The 20076-nt window shown below is 36.1% G+C and overlaps 1 protein-coding gene across 6 annotated transcripts in view; it reads right to left on the bottom strand.

Annotated features, from left to right (window-relative positions):
- LOC132122807 (phosphatidylinositol-binding clathrin assembly protein-like) overlaps positions 1 to 15964 on the bottom strand; it is a 34068-nt gene extending 18104 nt beyond the window's left edge. For 3 of the 6 annotated variants that reach the window (XM_059533229.1, XM_059533230.1, XM_059533232.1), the window contains exons 1-10: positions 15407 to 15964; positions 12177 to 12319; positions 11995 to 12070; positions 11563 to 11665; positions 11159 to 11252; positions 10910 to 11021; positions 8624 to 8730; positions 8497 to 8538; positions 5845 to 5930; positions 5544 to 5667 (exon numbers count right to left, since the gene is read on the bottom strand). In XM_059533229.1, the coding sequence (XP_059389212.1) occupies positions 5544 to 5667; positions 5845 to 5930; positions 8497 to 8538; positions 8624 to 8730; positions 10910 to 11021; positions 11159 to 11252; positions 11563 to 11665; positions 11995 to 12070; positions 12177 to 12319; positions 15407 to 15536 (1017 nt within the window). In that variant the 5' untranslated portion in view covers positions 15537 to 15964. The remainder of the gene's footprint in view (positions 1 to 5543; positions 5668 to 5844; positions 5931 to 8496; positions 8539 to 8623; positions 8731 to 10909; positions 11022 to 11158; positions 11253 to 11562; positions 11666 to 11994; positions 12071 to 12176; positions 12320 to 15406) is intronic. The other 3 variants (XM_059533231.1, XM_059533233.1, XM_059533234.1) reach the window with 1 other exon arrangement.
- Between the last annotated feature and the right edge of the window lie 4112 nt (positions 15965 to 20076).

The following is a 20076-nucleotide window of genomic DNA, read 5'->3' as shown; positions in this document are numbered from 1 at the left end:
CTCTGGCGCAGATCAGCCTCCCGCGATGCTCAGCTGTGGACGATTTAAAAATGTTTGATATAAAGCAGTGGTTCTCAACCCGCGGCTCGTCACGAATTCGAATGCGGCCCGCACCACATTCTGAATAAAAAAAAAAAAAAACTATATCAGTTTGTAAAATTTTATTTTTTACATCAATTAAAAAAAATTATGCTACAAATGAAATATAAGCTATATCCTAATGTTTTTATGTGAATTTTTTTTCTTCATATATTATTTTCAGACATGAGCAGACCTACTCGCATAACGTTACGCATTTAACGAACACATACAAGCGCGCACTTTGGCAGAATTCAATTCAAATAGTCATCAACAGCCATTAGGTAAATTGCCTTTAAGGTAAAATTGCACATCAGAATGGACAAATTTGTTTTTTAAGGGAGAAAAAAAAGAAATTCAAAAAATGCCAGCGAATGAACATGTACAAACCAGGCTGCATCTTGAAGCCTGCATCTTAAAGCCTCTGTCAAACTTTCCGCGTTCGCGAGTCCGCTATGGACCGCTAAGTAGGCGTGACGTAAAAATCGTCAATGGAGATTGTGTGCCGAGGCTCTGAGCAGACGACCGCACGGACATGTGCGTGTGGTCAGTAGGCTTCAAAAGCACAATTGCACATGTGCAGGCAGAGTGAAGAAGCTCATTGCTACTCGAACCTGTGCAATCCGTCAGTAAAAGAATATAAAGACAGTCAGATGTGCAATAATTCTGGGCAATTGCAGAGCGGACCATCAGCGTACGCTTTCGGAAGTATAAATTGAAGAAGTCTGCGTCTGCGCTGGCCGTGTACGCGTCCGGATTGCTCATGCGGAAAGTATAACACAGGCGTTACAATCGCAACTTCTTTGTGCTACTCCTTTCAAGCTGAATCTCACAAAATTGGTCAGCTCCCGACAGCATCAGGTGTTTTATTTATGGGGAGAAGAATTATTTACTTCAATGAATGTAATAGATTATATATCACAATATTTAGGCTATAATATTATAAATCAGGTTGGTTTGTATTGGTGACGTAATATGTAAATTATATGTGTGCGGCCCGCGAGACTCGCACTTGGACCCTAGTGCGGCCCGCTGGAAAAAAAGCTTGAGAAACACTGATATAAAGGTTGCTGTCCCATTTTATACAGGAATTGTTCATTTATAAAAATTGAATTATATTGTTAGTTCTAATTATATTGTTAACACAAGTTTATATTAGTTTTTTACTTATAAACTCCTTGAGAATTTAAAGTTAGTTTAATAGTATTTAAATTCAAGTTTAAAAAAAGGTTTTAATTGCTTAAATTATTTTTATTAATTAATAATATGTTATGTTTATTATTGTAGAAAATACGTGTTTATTCCTTAAGAAAATAAGGGAAAATAAGGGAATATTTGTTTTGCTTTACCTATTTATGTAGGCTACAATTATTCAAAAAAATAAAATAAAATAATAATAAAATAATGTCATTAAAAAATACCATTGGCCTGAGTAATTTTGACCATTATAGAATTTTGACTTTAAAGATTAGTCATTTAGGTGGTAAAAATACTGTGAAATTAATAATGGCATGGATTTTAGAGCATAACAACTGAAGGTTTATGAAACATTAGCCAATAAAGCATTTTTTTTAAAACAACGGAACTTAAAGTTGTGAACTAAAATATTATTTCAACCATACAGCATGTGAATAAATAAGATGCATACTTTTCATAACACTTCATTATTTATAAAATGCATAACGTTTCTGGTGTTTGGATTTGTACTTCAATATAATGAGCTCCAAGTTTAAGAATAGCCCTAGACTAGTTTCTCTCTCCCTCTCTCTCTCTCTCTCTCTCTCTCTCTCTCTCTCTCTATTTAACAGCATTAGCTCAATGAAATACGTCTTCCTTCCGTTAGAATGAATGTTTTCCTGCCTTGCTAAATTATCAATAAGTTGTATTCGCCTCAATCTGATTCAGTAAAGTCAAACCGCAGACAGTGAAGTGGAGCCCCGCTCGCTGTGAGGCGGGAACAGAGGATTCCGCTTGGTCTTAATGCCTTCCGCAAACATCCACATCACAATCTATCACAAATAACAATGATTTTCGTAAAATAATGATTAATTATTAATTGATGATTTGTTATTATCATTATGGTCTTGTGAAAATAATAATATGGGCTGCGAGAAAATTATGAATACAAAGAGTAGTCCTGCTGAGTGCAGGCATGTTTCAGCCCAGTAACACACCGTTCCTCAGAGCCAAAACACAGATCGAATTCTGTTCAGCTGGAGGGGGTTGGGTTTTTTGGGTTAGTTATGTGTGGCTTGTGGGGGTCGAGATAAAGGTGTGAATTGCTCTTTCATATGGACAGTGTCTTATGAGGCTTTCACTTGCTGAACTGGTTTATATAGGACTGTTGTTTTGGTTTTAGACAAAAAAATGGTCTGCCCCCACGTAAGATTTTTCTAGTTCTAGTCGTTCGTTTGTTATATTCAACTAATCAGAGGTTTATATTAAATTTACATAATCAAATCCTAATATATCACGCGCTCAAGCACATGCATTAAGTTTGCAACATAGCACATGCAGAAGTAGCCTAATAATTGTGGAAAATGAGACATTTTAATTATTTATTAACAAATGTTTTCTTGTCGGCTGCAGGATGAAATTCACAGTGCTGGCTCTCTCCGACGAGAGAAATGCAACATTCACAGATTACACAATTCGTTTTCGTTTAAAAACATTTCAAGCTTTCTGTAGATATATTTTTAATGTATGTGAGACACCATGATATTATGTTAATTAAAAATTTATAAATTCATTATCATGAAAAAATTAAAGTGATGAGATGGCACCTCCCTGTCATTAATGCACATTAATAATTTTTGCACAAACACTTGAATATGAGCTTCGTGGTTTTCACCCGCTCCAAGAGTGCTCCATCACTAGTACAATTCATGCCAACAGCTATATAACTGCACATTCAGCAAGAATTCATGTTAAACATATTTAGCTTGATCAGAAGGTTACAATAACTGCAAGAGTCGAGCGGGATGTTAAGAGTTTGTCTGTTTCTTTTACTGATTATTTTCGGGTTAAAGCATGATTTAAACAGATTCACACTCAATCGCTTTCGTAATAATGCATTCAAACAAATGTAATCTTACAGTGCTACTACATTATCAGCATGCTATCTGATTTTGAATTCTTGAAGAAGTTAATCGATCTGTTTAGATAAAATAACTGACAAAGATGTACTGTTATTTTCATCACAAATAAAATTTTCACAGCAGAAAGCAGCAATCAAAGATGTAATGCTTACAATGTTATTAGTTTGGCATGTGATATAGGGAAAAAAGTTTACACAAAATAGCTTAAGCCACTTTGAAACTCTCCTTTTATTTATTATTATTATTATTTTATATGCTATGAACATAACATTTCAAACATACTGAAATACTTTATTCACGGAGTGAAGGCGGAGCGTATTTCTGGTATCAGTGAGCATGGAGGGGAAGTTGTTGCAGCTCACAGACTCTGCTGCGAGTGAGAGAGACGTTTCACCCGACGAAATGAAGACGACCGCGGGAGCACAAGCACAGCACATCTGCAAAAATCAACCTGCAGCAATGCTCGTTGCTCGACTCGCCAAGCTTTACTTTTGTAGGTCGCATGGCAGTAAATAATTCGATAATATGACCACGCAGTCAATACAGATATTTAATAAAAACATTAAAACAAGCAGGGCTGTAAAATAAAACAATAAAAAAACGCTTGCCAGGTCTACACCGGACACAAGTGGAGCAATCCAACAAAAGACAACAGACCCCAGTGATGGATAAACTGGACTCGATCCCCATCACTGAACTGATGCTCGTTCTGTTTATGACAAAATGTTCTGACACTGCGTTCAGATGATTTGACACTATAGTGTGATGTCATCAAGTTTAGACACACTTTTCGCTGTGGGGCACGGATGACAACTCTCGTGTCTGGTGTAGACAGACAGATAGTGTCTGCTCTATTTACAAATAAGTTCTAAAAAAAAACAAACAAAAAAACTAAACCAGCGGCATAACGAGATGCAAATATAAACTAGAAAATATATTAACAGGTCCTCCGTCCATGACACTGACTCACTGCGGAGCTGGCAGTTTTAATCTGAACAGCTCTTTAAGCTGAGTGGATGGTTAGATGCATGATGGACTAGTATTAAAAAATAAAAAAATAAAAATAAAGGTCTTTCCAGCATTAAGGTAATAACATTACTGTTTTTTTTAATCATCTTGTTGCAGTTATAAATTTGACTGCTAAATGAATGATAAAGAACTATGTTAAAACTTGTTTTGTAAAATTTTTTCGTCATTTGAATATTGATTTAAAAATCGGTTTAAATCATAAATCAGATTTTTTTTTTCTAAAATAAAAAAATTTAAAACTGGGATTTTTTTAGGCCATATGATATTGCCCTACTTTAAAAGCAAGTAAAGAAGATTCCCTTTAATATCACTTAAGTTGTCAATTACTAAAGCTTTTTTTTTTACATCGTGTGAATTTTGTTGATTATAATGAGAGAACTTGAGTTTAATCGTGAGGACGTTTTATTAATCTGTCCATTCTTTAGAATTTCAAAGATTTAATCGTGCCGGTTTAATTTATTCGTTTCTTGTTTTAGGCAAATAACAAAAATGCATGTTGTTTTATTAAAGGAAAAAATATATTTATATTTAAAATATAAATTAAAATATAGGCATAATATATGAAAATATTGACATTTTGCATATTAATCCATGTAGCCTACCCCCCTAAAATAGGCTACCACTTTTAATGCTCCGATGCAAAGTAAATAATATAACGCATAATTAATATAATATAAATAATACTGCACACCTTTTAAATGTGTCAAATCTAAAATATGGTTTAATACCATGTAGCTTAGAAATTATAAGCACAGACTCAGGCACAGGCTTGACATCCTGCTTGAATTCGTTCTAAGAAATGCACATAACTTCATAAATACCAAACTTTCATCTGTGAATATTAAATATTAAATATATTAAATATTTAAACTATAGTGTTTTTCTTTCATTTTCCGTGACTGAAGCAGTCAAATGTAACACATCAGCGAGGCAAAACTGACGTCTATTTGCAGAAATGTGCTTTGATGCGCTTGTGGTTAAAGCTGCAAATGCACTTTAACACAAAAAACACTGCGGTGGTAAAAAGGGCCTTTTGAATGGCTACTTACTGTATATATATCATTTATTTTTTTATTTTGGGGGGGGGGGGCGCTACTGATACCGATATTAGGGGGTATAAAAAAAACCTCTGCGTTGGTATTGTATCAGACATTATATGAAAATCAAGATCTATTTAACTATTTGATAATATCGGCAAAACAATATATCGGTCAGGCTCTAGTCCAAATATGTGCACATATAACTAGAAAACAGGAATAAACCAAAGAAAAATTAGCAAAATTGTACAGAAAATACTGGAAATTATTTTCCTCTGCCGGGTGAAATTATGTTATGTACCTTCAGAGCTTTCAATCGGGCCTGCTCCTCCTCCAGAGCTGCCTGCTTTTCCCTTTCATCCACTTTGGTGAAAGACATGCCGGTGTTGGCGAGCGATGAAACAGCATTGGAGAGTGTGCTTGCCCTACAAAAACATATTGGGCTTCCGTGAGTATGAAAGAGAAATTGATACCTTAGAGCATATAGAACTCCTGCATTACAAGCTCATATAAGAAAGAATCCATGAAGTCCTGTCAACATAATGCATCTGTTAGAACTTATTAATTTGTGTTCAGCTTTGAATGTGACATGACTGGCCCACCTGCTGGCTGCGGTGGAGTCCTTCACCTTCTTCCCTTCTAATGAAGCCAAGTGTTGCTCCAGGGCTTCCAAAAGACTGCTGGGGGCCTGAGGGAATGCACAAACATTTAGTCAGCAATACAGCACTGACTGCATCAAGTCAACAGTGAAAAGACAGTAAATAGCTTATTGGCAATAAGGATTAAACAGTGCAAAGGAGTGCAGAAAAGAGTCAGAAAAGTACTTACACACACTGTAAACTGAAGGTGGACAAAAGGTGGAAAGATAAAGGGAAATACAGAATATAAAGGTGGTCTTGGTCAGACATATAATGCATGAGTTTCAAATCTGCTCTTATATAAAGCTATGATGGCATTTGCATTGGATAATAATCTGTCATGACTCATGTTTACCATTTGCCATTATGACTTAGACTTTCATGTTACCATATAAACTAGGGCTGCACGATATTGGGAAAAAATGACATTGCGATATTTTATTTTTCTGCGATATATATTGCGATATTTTTTCTTACAAACAAAAATGGGGTGAGCACACTTACATTCTCATTTTAAATGATTTAAACATCGACACCATCGCGTCAATTGATTAATATGCGGGAGGAAGAGAGAGCAAGACAGCGCTCCTGTTGTTTGAAGACGGCTCGCTCTCTCTCTGTCTCTCTCGCACGCGCGCGCTCTCTCTCTCTCTGTCTCTCTCGCGCACGCTCTCTGTCTCTCTCGCGCGCTCTCTCTCTGTCTCTCTCGCGCGCTCTCTCTCTCTGTCTCTCTCGCGCGTGCTCTCTGTCTCTCGCTGTCTCTCTCGCGCGCGCTCTCTGTCTCTCTCTGTCTCTCTCGCGCACGCTCTCTGTCTCTCTCGCGCACGCTCTCTGTCTCTCTCGCGCACGCTCTCTGTCTCTCTCGCGCGCTCTCTCTCTGTCTCTCTCGCGCGCGCTCTCTGTCTCTCTCTGTCTCTCTCGCGCACGCTCTCTGTCTCTCTCTGTCTCTCTCGCGCACGCTCTCTGTCTCTCTCGCGCGCTCTCTCTCTCTGTCTCTCTCGCGCGCTCTCTCTCTCTGTCTCTCTCGCGCGCGCTCTCTGTCTCTCTCTGTCTCTCTCGCGCGCGCTCTCTGTCTCTCTCTGTCTCTCTTGCGCACGCTCTCTCTCTGTCTCTCTCGCGCGCGCGCTCTCTCTCCCTCTCTGTCTCTCTCGCGCTCTCTCTCTCTCTGCCCTGTTAAACTTGCATGTGTTTTTCAGTCCTGTCAATGAAAAAACTTTCACTCTATGATGGTTAAGCTGTGCAATTAATCTGCGAATCACATTCGTCAAGGGCCGGGGAGCAGCTGGCCCGTACAGTTAATGAATAACAGATCAACTATGACAGCCTACATCGCACATCCTGCGATGTGACTATCGTGGATTCGTACATCGCGATATCGATGCTTAAATGACACATCGTGCAGCCCTAATATACACTAAACCATTCTCACTCCCAAGATGTAAAATACTGTTTGGTTAAAAGCTCTGCATGTCACTATAGATGTCAATGGTGCATTAACATTATGACTATAATCATGAAACTAAACTCTCAAGAATATACTCAATTGTAATTAATACTGTAATTAATTAATACTGTAATTGTACTTTATATTCAGGTTTATTGTTCCTTTAAATCAATCATTTACACTGACTTTACCAATAAGAATACCAATAAAAATGATTTTATGGAGATTACATTTAGAGCAATTTCTAACCTCGGAAATATTTTAGAGCTGAGCATAAGAAGAAAATATACATTCGCTATAAAATCACAAGGTTTACATTTTTTTAATAATACTTTTATTTAGCAAGGATGCATTAAATTTATCAAAAATGACAGTAAAGGCATTTATGATGTTACGAAAGGTTTCTACTTCAAATTCATGCTGTTCTTTTGAACTTTCTATAGATTAAAGAATCCTGAAAAAATACATCATGTGTTCAACAAAAATACTGAGCAGCAAAAATTGATGATGATAATAATAATAATCGTCTCCAGGACAAAATCAGTAAATTAGAATGATTTCTGAAGGATCATGTGACACTGGAGTTATTGATGCTGAAGATTCAGCTTTGCCATCACAGGAATAAATTACATTTGATTAAGATAGAAAACAGATATTTTCAATTGGAAAAACAATTCACAATATTACTGTTTTGCTGTATTTTTGGTCAAGTAAGTGCAGCCTTGTTAACAAGAGATTTTAAAACATAAAAAGTTTACTCACCCCAAATTGACCCCAAACAGCATTGTATATTGGCATATAGTTTTCTTTAAAATTTACACATGGCACAAAATGGCTCAAACAGCTGTTCTTGAGTGAGAATCTATTGCATAGTCTGAATAAATATACTTGCCATAGCTGTGGAAGTCATGATTCTATTATCTCTATTATTATAAGTATTATTCTGAAATCTCCACTGAGCCCATTACACCTTTATTTGCTGTAGACAGGGAAAGGTTAAGACAGAAAAGCTGAGAAATCTTTAGTGACATGCGCATCCTAATAACCTGCATGCATCATTCAGTTAGAAATGCTTTTGTGCAAAGTAACTTAAGAGAGAAAGCATAACAGTTTCGGAAAATACTCGGGATAGTTAATAATGCAAGTGTTATAGTAAGAATAAAAAGTCGTACCTGAGACAGGTCAGGTATGTCCCCGCGGTCTATTCCCACCTGCTGTGAAGTGAGTAAAACAAATATGTTACAAAGCGCTCTTTTAATGAAGTCCCTTGCTACCCAGAAAAACACATGAGAATCTCACCTCTGCCACTTTGAGGAACTCCGAGATCCGGGTCATTCGAGTAAGGAATTTCTTGTAAAGGTCCAAACCCTCTTTGCACTGGACTTTTTTCATATCAAAATACTTTTCTGTAAGAGGTATGAATAAGTACCCATTACTAATCAGCACTATGCTGTTATCTTCATGCATTTCAATTAAAATACTGTTACAAACTATAGGAGTTCATTAAATAGATTAAATGATCCATTTTTTCATAAAAATTTGATCTGCAACTAGGATGAAAGAAAATAGCTATTGAATATGACATCTTCAAGTAATATATATTAGAGCTGTAGCTATCGAATATTTTAGTAAACGAGTATTCTACCAAAAATTCCATCAATTAATCGAGTAATCGGATAAAATGTGTTTTTGCTTAATTTAAGTGCAATATTAATTATGAGAGAAAATAAGACTCCTGTGTCTCTTAAAATGAACAACTAAGTTTCCTTTTTTAGAAAAAAAATATTTTTACTTTTTAAATGTATAGAATGCAATGCATACATCAAAAATAAACATTTAATTACTACCCATTGTTTCTCTGTCTGTACTTGTACTGTGAACAATGACAATAAAGTTGACAGATGAATTAAGTGCATTTAAGTGCCATTCAGTTGGGGTTTTAAATAAAGCATTTTCTGAAATGCACATTAAACATTAAACACATAAAACATTAATTTAATTTATCTTTTAATTATTGAAAATTAAGCAAACCTAACTTTTTGGTAAACAAAGGGAATCTACTATTAAAAAATAAAACTCATGGAAGAAATGTTGTGTGATTAAACCTTAAAAAAATGTTAGATTTTTTTTAGTAGTAGGCTTTGTACATTCTGCTGAACAATAGTAATACATCTCTGGCAAATACTTGATTTAAACTAAACCGGACTTTTATTTTGACGGGTTGACGTAACTTTACAGTTCTGTGTATGTGATGTGACGCTAGTTTTACTCAAATCAAGCGGTCAAATGCTCATGAAGTGACTGTCAGAGCAGTTCTGGAGATGTTGTTCATGTGTTCACGTCTTTATTTAGTGAGACAGCAGACGATGAAATTACCGCGATCGTCACGCGCGCTTCAGTGTGTGTGATAAAGGAAGATGTGCTTCTGCTCCATTCATTAACAGAGACACGCAGAACATGCAGGATTCATATTTAAATAGACTTTTCCGGCTTAATATTTACAGATATTAGTCCATATCGTGATTTGATGTAAGTGCAATGACCTATTTTTGATTAATCCATTCAAAATTTGGCAAATTCCCTGCCATTCCGCGTTAAACTGTAAAAATCAGTTTTTATGACTGGATTACGCGATTCACTCCACGTTTTCTGCATTGCGGAAATCATAGGGTCCTAGTTGTGGTATGCCAGCTCTATCTTGCAGTGGACACACGCCACGACGTTCTCTTTACGTTTGCCCGCGCCCTCAAATCAAAACACTGCTGACTCCTTGCAGTATGCGATTTCGGACGCAGCGCTTGTGTCTCCTTCCGCTTTGTGGGTGACGTAAACGCGTTGTGTCACATTAAAAAATTATTGCAAAAGAACCTGACGTGAGATTTAAAATAAATTAAAAGAGGCTTCGAGGCAGAGGAATTTGCCTCGATCATTTTTTTGTAATCGAGTTACTCGAGGAATCGTTTCAGCCCTAATATATATATTTATTTCTGAAATTTGTAGACTGGGGAAAGTATGGGAAAATAGAAGAAATGCAATTAGGACATAATGCAGAATGGATTTGAACCTGCATAACTGTGAGTACAACTTGTTGCGAGCATGTTATAGGAATAGCGCTTATAGGAATATTTAAAGAAAATGTACCCTGAGGCCATCCAAGATATAGATAAATCTGTTTCTTGTCTGAACAGATTTAGAGACATTTAGCATTACGTCACTTGCTCACCAACGAGCATGAAGGAAGCATTATTATAGATTATATACTCAAATTTTGACCAGAAGCAATGGTTTAAAGTTAAAATGCCTTGATCCGTTTGTTTCTTAATAGCACGCAGCTTTTTGCTACACAAGATGTTAACCATTCACTGCAGAGGTCCATTGGTGAGCATGTAATGTAATTCTAAATTTCTCCAAATTTGTCCTAAGGGTGAGTAGATTTTCAGCAATTTTTCATTTTTGGGTGAACTAATACCTTAAACTAATATTTACCTCTTATCTGTAAAATACATGTTTCATATAAGAGTTAAGAGAGTGTATTTCTAGAATATGTTGTTTATTTATTTAGAACTGAGACCCTGAAAGACCTACCCAGTAAGTTTATTATCCCTTCATTGTAAGCAGCAAAAAGACGGATGGAGTCTTTGAAGAGAAGCATGAAGGCTGCATTGATAACCCCATTGGTGAGTTCATTGGCATTGACCTGGACAAACACAAAACAAAACACATATTTTAAAATATATGCAACACATATGCTTTTATTCATTGCCTATATTCATAAGTCATCTTTTAGCAGTGAACACGCATGAATATAGATCAACCATCAGCTCTCTAACTTACATTGAAGTCTAGAAGAGCATCCATCTGGTTCTGTATAATAGGGATGGTCTTAAGAAGCTTCTCCGTGTTCATGGTTCTCATCACTCCGTCCACCCTTAAGGAAAAGATTTTAAAATATAGGCCAAATGACATTAGGGGGATCAGTGCATGGAGGTTTAGTGGATGATCGAGCGCAATGACTTCAAGCACTTAATGCAAACACTTCAAACCTAGAGCTGCACAAAACCCCCTCAAATGATTTAGAACAAAAACTACAGGTAAAAATCTTTAGCTGGTCAAATCTTTAGCTGGTCAAATGAATCAGTTTGAGTTACATAATGCACCTAATATAAAATTCAGCACACCAAAGTAAACAGGAACTAGAAAAAAACTTTATTTTTTAAAATGTATAAAAAATATCCTACCCACGCTTTACTTTCGTGAAGTCAAATGCCACTTGTCGATATGAAACCGCTTTCTCATTCAGATATCGACTATACCTCCGAATGAATGTTGACATATCGTAACCTAGGGAAATCACAGTTAAGAAATAAACGATTTTATTCATAAAAATGTTAAGGAGTAGTTGCTTTAAGGATCACAGAGAAAAAGTGCTACAATCAGAAAATAGGAATTTGAAATGTTAAATCAAATCTTTAAAAGTAAATGTTATAAATATTACAAAACAAATTACATGAATTGAAAAAGAAAAGATTGTTATTTTAACATATTATATATCTATTACTATGTTGTAAAATATTTAACAACTATTTAAATAATACATCCAAAGATGAGAACAGAAAAATAATGAAACCACTGTAGAGCCTGAAGTAATTGTGTGGAGTTCAATACTGTACCTTGTAGGCCACTTTTGTCCAGGAAATTACTGAGGTTGAATAGTGTGTTCCTGGAGGCCAAGTACTGAATAAATCGCTGTAACCAAAATCATTTAATGCATAGACTTATTTGCAGATATTCATTAGCACATGCATGGAAAAAAAATGATTAAAAAGTGGACAGGTCTCCCACGGTCACGCACCTCGTTCCCGTATACCATGAGGTGATGTGTTGTGATTAGAGACTTAAAGATCACCACCCAGCTGGTGTTGGTGGTCCTCTCGAACAGAGAGTCAGCCAGCTGAGGAATGTTCACATTCATCTCATTGGTACAGTGTATCAGGTCTACAACAGAAACAGAAATTTCATTTAACTACTGACATTAATAACTGGATGAACAGGCAAGAACTGAGTCTAGAGACTGCGCTGGTATAGAGCTTAAAATTTTATAAATTAAAGGATTATCATGCATTTATAGCATAAAACAGAAAAATAATACTCGCACACATATAAGCTAAGCTTTGCTTCATATAAAATGCACTTTATTCTGGATTATGTAACAGCCCACTACTAAAGGCTGGAATATACAACACTAAATCTGAACAGATTTTAAAACACTGGGCATCATACACTTACCGTCTTTGTAATAGTCACACAGGAAACACTGGCCATCATACCCCAAACCAGTGATTTTCAACCTTTTAAGACATGCGCGCGCCCCCGCCCCAAGTTTGTCTAATTTTCACTCACGCCCCCCCAAACCAACCCCTCCCCATATTCACACCTAATTACTTTATTAACATTAGCATAAATGCAAATATCCATTAAAGCAGCTAACATTTTTTTTTTTTGTTGCTCTTTTTCATTAACATTATTTACATAAGAAATGCACGGATCCGTTACACGCAAATTTGATATTTTCTTTACGGTTTACGTTCACCTAAAACAACCGACTGTGCTTACAAGGATACTTGTGAAGACAACCACTGTTATTCACCTGCTGTCTGAGAAGGCTAAGGCTATCTGTTTTAGCGTCTCACATGTGTGCGGGCGCAGTGTGGATAGAAATGATGGTGCTATTTCACTGACAAATGTCGAGAGCGCATTATTATAGTGCGAAAGCACATTAATACATTGCGAGAGCGCAAACCTCTCCACTCGCTCGCAGATTTACCTTGCTCTCAGGTTGAAAACCCCTGCCCTAAACGACTGAGGATTAGGGCTGCACGATAAATCACATGCCATTATCACACACATCTTATCAGTAAAGCTATGCAATATTGCGTTCATAATCGCAGTTGAATCGCCTTCGGCTATGAATGAGATATTGCATGGCTTGTCAGTGAACTACGGCTCTGTGTATTAAATGCCGCTCTGTCTGAGAGCATGTGATGGAGATTTACTACTAATCACAGAACCGGCTTTACTGATGAGATGCACATGACAATCGCATGCGATTTATCATGCACCCCTACTGAGTATCAACACTACCAGACATAATTATTCTCAATACAACAAACTCACGTAGACATGTGGATCTTGTTGCTAGGAGACACGTGACAAACGAAAACAATGTGTGTTCTAAAATCTTCTGAGTCTGTGAGAATCATACACTACGTGATTTTCTACTAAATCTGTCAACTCAAATCTGCAGATTGGCTCTTTCGGCAAATAGCATCGATTTATCTAAACTGTACATCGGCAGAAAACAGGGGCAAAAATCATGTAGTGTATTCCATCCTTAACTCTTCTAGCGAACATTCTAGATAAAATGTTCACTGCACTTCTGCAAATATGCTTTATGGGAGTGAAACAGTTGTGGTGTAGTCTTCATATAGACAGTGGTGTAGTGCAGTTTCTGATGAGCTGCTACTTTCTGAATGAATGAGGTTGACTTCGGTCGTGTGGTTGGTTGGTTGGTTTGGTGTAAGGCAGCTGCCTCCAGAACACTGCCAACTTTGATTCATCCAGTTATGTCACTCCTACTCCTGAGAAACAAAGCCCTCACCACAAAAGATGTCAATGGAAATGTTCATAATCAGATCGTGTCTGTTTCACAGCTACAGATATATCAGGCAAAAACAGTTAAACTTTTGGGGGTGAAAAGAACCACAAGTATCCACAATTTATGTGATATACTGTAACTTGAAGGGTTGGTTCAACCCAAAAACTGTAAGAGCTGCTGCAGAACATAAAAGAAGATGAAATGAAATGTCATTTTTTTTAAATGCTATTATAGTTGTATTAATATTTTTATTTTATTTTTATTTCCTGTTTTCATTTTCATTTTAAAGTCATAGTAATGATTGCTGTGTGTTTGTCACTTTATATATATATATGTCTATTGCTTATGTATTTATTTTTATTTCAGTTAAGTATATCAAGTTTGCCTTCATGGTCTCAGTTTCTGTTAACCTTTCTTCAGATTAGAATATATTATTCTATGTTCCACAGAAGAAAGACAGTCAGAGAGAATTGGAATTCCATGAGGGTAAGTAAATGATAGCAGAATTGTATTTCGTTTTTTTACTAAACTATCCCTTTTTTAAGGCTTAAAATTGTAAAGTTTACTTACATTCAAATAAACGGCTGATTAAAATTACCAAATGCATCTCTAGTCATCACAAAGTTTCAGATGAAGACATACTGACAAAAAAAATAAATAAAAAAAATACACAAGTTCCTCCCTGAACTAAGAGAACGAAGCTAGGGGCGTGTAAGGTGCATATAATTCTAGGGATCCATAAAACAATTTCTACATTCTATTTTCCTTTTCAAAAATCCTTACTATAGTCCTTCAAGCATGTCATAACTTGTCTTATAACGCTGTAAGAACTTAATGAAAGAGTAGTCAGGCCTGGCTGAATCAGACGTAAATAGAGATCTATTCTCAAGCACAGACTTACTAGACTGGCACTAGACCAGCACAAGGCTGCCTGAGGGACATGAGAATCAAATCAAAACTATTCAAACACACCCGAAACACCTTCCCAACAATAACCCATGCACAACAGCCTAAGAAAAATAATAGCATTAATCTACTTCTGCCCAATGAGCATTACAAGGAATTAACATTTAACCAGAATTTACTACTATGGAGGTTTCATAAACTCTATTAAAAAGCATTGATTATGGGATCAAACTTAATGACAATCCACTCATTCTTGCTTATAAAAAAATTGCAGTTTTGCACATGCACCGTCCTGCTTCAATACAGTTGAAAGTGATGCATGTCATTTTATCATAAATATAGTAAAAGAAATCTAACTAATAATATTACATAGGCGCCTGTCTAAGCACATTAGCTTTAGCACAACCAGGGCCTGCCCATTGTACAACAGCCTAAAACCGTAGCCATAACAATCAAAGCAACAGCTCTACACACGTTCATCTTCGCAGATTCATATTAAACACGCAGCTGATAATACTTACAGTCCAAATGCTTCTTTTTAGGGCCCATTATTTCGTGCGTTGTTGCCTTGCACACTGTTTTGGACACGGCTGATCCAGTAACGCTGTGCTGAGCAGCGGTTATCCTGTCTGTAATGCTCTGCCCAGACATCTTCAAAGCTTTCCAGCGACCGACAATCAAATAATAAGTTTGAATGTTGAAATTCAGGCTGCTACTAAATAGAGTTCACAGTTCCCGAACGACCTCCTGTCGTACGATACGAGAAAACGGGGAGACAAAGATTGGTCGGACAAGAGGAGGCAGATGGGAAGCCTTGCAGTTATCCGCTGCGAGAGACGATGATGAATCCACAAATGATGTTAGAGAATATTCCGTGCCGAATTGTTACATTGTTACAGGTTTTACTCGCGCGCTGTAAAGGCTCGTGACTCATCTCTCGTGTCCCGACACTAATCCCGCCGTTCAGCCGCCGTCTGTCTTATTTCTGTGAGCCCGCAGGATTGAAGAGCAGCGAAGGCATTCAGTGTAATGGCGGGCCTGTGCTGTTCCATGGGAGCTGGAGGAATATGGGACACTGGCCGCTGATCCTGGATCAGCCAGACGCCTTCATTACAAATGCGCCTTGAATAAAGGGATAATCAAGAATAAGTTCAGATATATTTTGACATGGTTGAATTTTTGATTAGATAGATTGATATTGTATTATCTTTATATATATATAATATATCATCATGAAGTTATATTTTTTTGTTTGTTTGTTTTTATTTTTTATTAATATTATTATTATTATTAGAAATCTCAGTATGACTGAATGCTTGAACAAATAGCAATAAAAGTCAACAGTTTACACGTTTCAGATTTCAAGTGATAATACAGGTCTTCTACACAATTATTTAACAGCACGTTGTCAATTTTTTTTAAAGGGGTGTTTTTAGGATGTTCTTAAATGTCCTATTGGCATATATATATATATAGGAAGCTTCCTGTGTCCTCCTAAACCAAATGGCTTTTTAAACGTAGGCTACTAAACGGTATTTATTTATTTATTTATTTATTATTATTATTATTATTATATTTGAACCAATATGAGAGTGTGTGTGTGTGTGTGTGCGTGTGTGTGTGTGTGTGTGTGTGTGTGTGTGTGTGTGTGATATCTGTCTTGTTTTTATATTTCATATATAGTTAAGTACAATTAATGTCCACTGTCATTCAGTACACTATGGGTCAAACGTTGGGAATAAAATTTCTTATGCTTATCAAAGCATTTATTTGTTTAAAATACAGTAAAAACTCTAAAATTTTTCACAATATAACCTTCTTTCCTCTGTGGAAAAGTTATTTTGAAGAAGGGTCATTATTTTAAAGGTTATTATTCAAAAAAAGAATATTACTTTCATTCAGCAAGGATGCATTAAATTGATTTTAAGAAAATGACATTACAGTTAAAGACATTTATAATGATACACAAATGTCTGTTTCAAATAAATGTTTTTCTTCTGAACTTTGTTCATCAAAGAAACCTGAAAAAAGCATGTATGTATGTATCTTTTTGTATATATATATATATATATATTTTAAGTTACTTTAAATTGGAGCAATACTTCACAATATTACTGTTTTTACTGTATCTTTAAGCAACTAGCCTACATGCAGCCTTGGTGACCATAAGAGACCTTTTTCAAAAACGTAAAAAAAAAAAAAATTATAGATAAAATTAAAGTGAAAGAATTATGGAAATACAAAGAATGTTGAATGTTAAAGACTATGTTTAAAGAGGAATGACTTCATGAAATCTGATTCAATTCACCTCAATCGATAGTTGCAACAGTTGATCTTCTGAATAACAATTCAGAGCAATTCTGAACAATAGTACTAGTCCCTATCAATATTTTGAGATTACAAATTTGTCCCCACCAATATTTAGCAAGCTCATTTGTACTGGTATTTGGATCTTTGCACTGCTATTTGGATCGATTCTAACGGCCAGGACGACGACAGTACAAAAAATTGGCGGCGGGGTATCTGACAGACTACACGCGCGGGCCGGGACTACTTTTGTGCTTGCACTAGCAGCAAGCGGGTGGTGGTGTGCGTGTGTGCGCGCGCGCTTGTTGACGACGCCGACGGTAAGTTACCAGGGCTGTCTTTCTGCCACATACAAAGGCCAGAGTAAAAACATTTTAATATTCCGCTTTTTTTTGCCCCTTTTTGTAATTTGGAGATGCCACCCAAGAAGAAAAAAGGGGACATAAGAAGCTTTTTCATAAAGCAGAGTCAGAGTGTAAGTAGGCAAAACAACTAACGTTAGCTAGCCACATAAATAAACTAGCAGTATTGACTGGCTAGGCTTTCAAATGAAGATTCTACTGTGGAAAATAGTATTAACTGGTGATAGTGTGTGTTACCCAGGATGATAGAATGCTACGTTAGCAAGTAACTGAATGTCAATTAGCCTGTGACGTTACCTTAACTTAGAATCTTGCAGTCAACATAAACGTGAGTGTACTGGAGGGTAAATGGTGTTTATAATAGAAAAAGGTTATTATATTTATTTAGATTTGTTTCCTTGTTGCAGAGTATTTTTTGTTAGTGTAAATACTAATGTACATAATTATTTTTGTTAATAAAACGTTTGGTTGTTCAGCATTACACAGTCTCAGGTGTTTTTCTTTTTTTTTTCTTTTGAGAGTGCATTTTTGAGATTATACAGTTATACTAGCTCTTTAGGGACAGTATACAGGATGGTATATCGAGGTTAGGATACAATATAATGAGATGAAGTAGATTCAATTCTGTACTGTAATATTCTGTATTGCCAACAGTCTAAAATAAAAAAGGAAATCACCATTAAATCACTGGTATCTTACAACAAAAGAATTCCGGGGGGGGGGGGTTGTCCCCACCAAAGCTGAGACCAAACCTACGCCCATGGCTATATGTAAGCAGCACTATGACTTTTGAAGTTAATGTGAGTGACGTAAGACTGTGCTCCACCTGATATGAACACTAGAGGGCGCGGTCGAGTTATGCCGATGGCACCGAGATGCGCCTGTGATGCTGCAGATAAACATCATTTTCTCTCCCTTTCATGTGGGAGATAAAACATACTTATGTTTAACTAATAATTAGTTTAAAACATCCAGATCTAATGAACGTTTCTTTTATTTAAATGACTAAACTCATGCGATTTAATCATATAGGCTAGCCCAAGGAGCAACAAAACAGTTCTTGTTTTCTCTCCATCTGAGCACCAGCTGGTGAGGGCATCTAATTAATTAATTCAATACATTTACATTTAATTTAAACAAAATCACATTCTGATTTCTCAAAAAAAAAAAAAAATAATTATGAAAACAGCTTAAATTCACACCCACACGATTTTCCCCTCTTACTGAGAAATATGATGTGATTTATTTTAATATGGAGCATAACAAAAGAAAATTATCTTTTGCTTTAGAAAAAAAAAAGTAATAACGGGGGGGGGGGGGGGGGGTATTTGGATGGTGCACCCTGAAATGTTAGCTGACATCTCTTGTCCTCCATTGAAACTAGTCACATTTCCAAGGTTTTATTATTCATACAAACAAAGCATGTATTCTGAAAGTCCCTTACTATCAGTTGTTTCGGATAGTTTTCACACTGGTTGGGTGGGCAAAGTAAAAGTACATAACTTACTTAAAAACAGATATAGCCTGTACCGTGTTGGATATTCACGATATATTTTTCACCAATAAAACAAGTTGTATTAATACAAAATAAACGAATAAGTCATAATTGGAGTATTTTCTTGATTTGCTAGTGGCAAAAACTGTAAAATGTTTTTTGTCAAATTAACAGTAACTTAATCTAGTAGTTGCTGTATTTTTGCATTAAAGTAAAATTACTGTAAAGTACAGTAGTTTAAATAGTACTGTAAGCTTTACTGGGAAAGTGAACAAGTTAAATTAAAATAATATGTGCAAGACTATGAAAAAGGTGCATACATATGTTTTAACATATAGGTCTACTGATTTAACATACTCTTAGTCTTCACGACGGCTATCCCTTCCTGTCTGCAGGGACGCTGTGGGAAGAAAAGGCCAGTTAACATAGCTTGACTTATCTTATCTTGCAAATAACATCAGAATAAAAGTGATTCAAAAGTTGAAAGTGTAACCTAAAGTTAAAACTTAACCTACCATAGCCTATCCTCTCTTATTAAGTCTGTCACAGATCCGTTAAAGGGCTCTGTGTGGAAAATTAATGTTGTTAATAATAAGTATTGACTTTCATGTTGATTGGACTCTGATGTTGATAAACACATCTGAGGAAATGTGAACTATATTGGAGTATGGTGTATGCTTATATTTTACAGCTGTCTAAATTTAACTCTAGAGTTAAGGGGTTAACCCTGAAAATGGTGATTGTATGATAAACTGTTCCTCAAGATAAACCAAGAAGGACTGTGTGAGAATGTACTGTCCTCACAGCTCTGATCTCACCAGCTGCTCTCAGCACAGTGATCACTAAAAACAGATGAATGTCACGTAATCCTTCAGAACGAATCACCTGACAGTACATCTGGGTCATTTCATGGGTGGGTGTTGTAAAGTACAGTAGATGGTTGTTGTTTACGGATTTATTGTGTATTCATTTCAGGAGAAGGAGGCCATTTGATCCCATTAACTGTAGTTTGAATAGCAGCCCTGTC

Source organism: Carassius carassius, chromosome 41 (assembly GCF_963082965.1).
Source record: "Carassius carassius chromosome 41, fCarCar2.1, whole genome shotgun sequence".
NCBI classification, from domain to species: Eukaryota; Metazoa; Chordata; class Actinopteri; order Cypriniformes; family Cyprinidae; genus Carassius; species Carassius carassius.
This window is presented reverse-complemented; position numbering and strand designations above follow the sequence as displayed.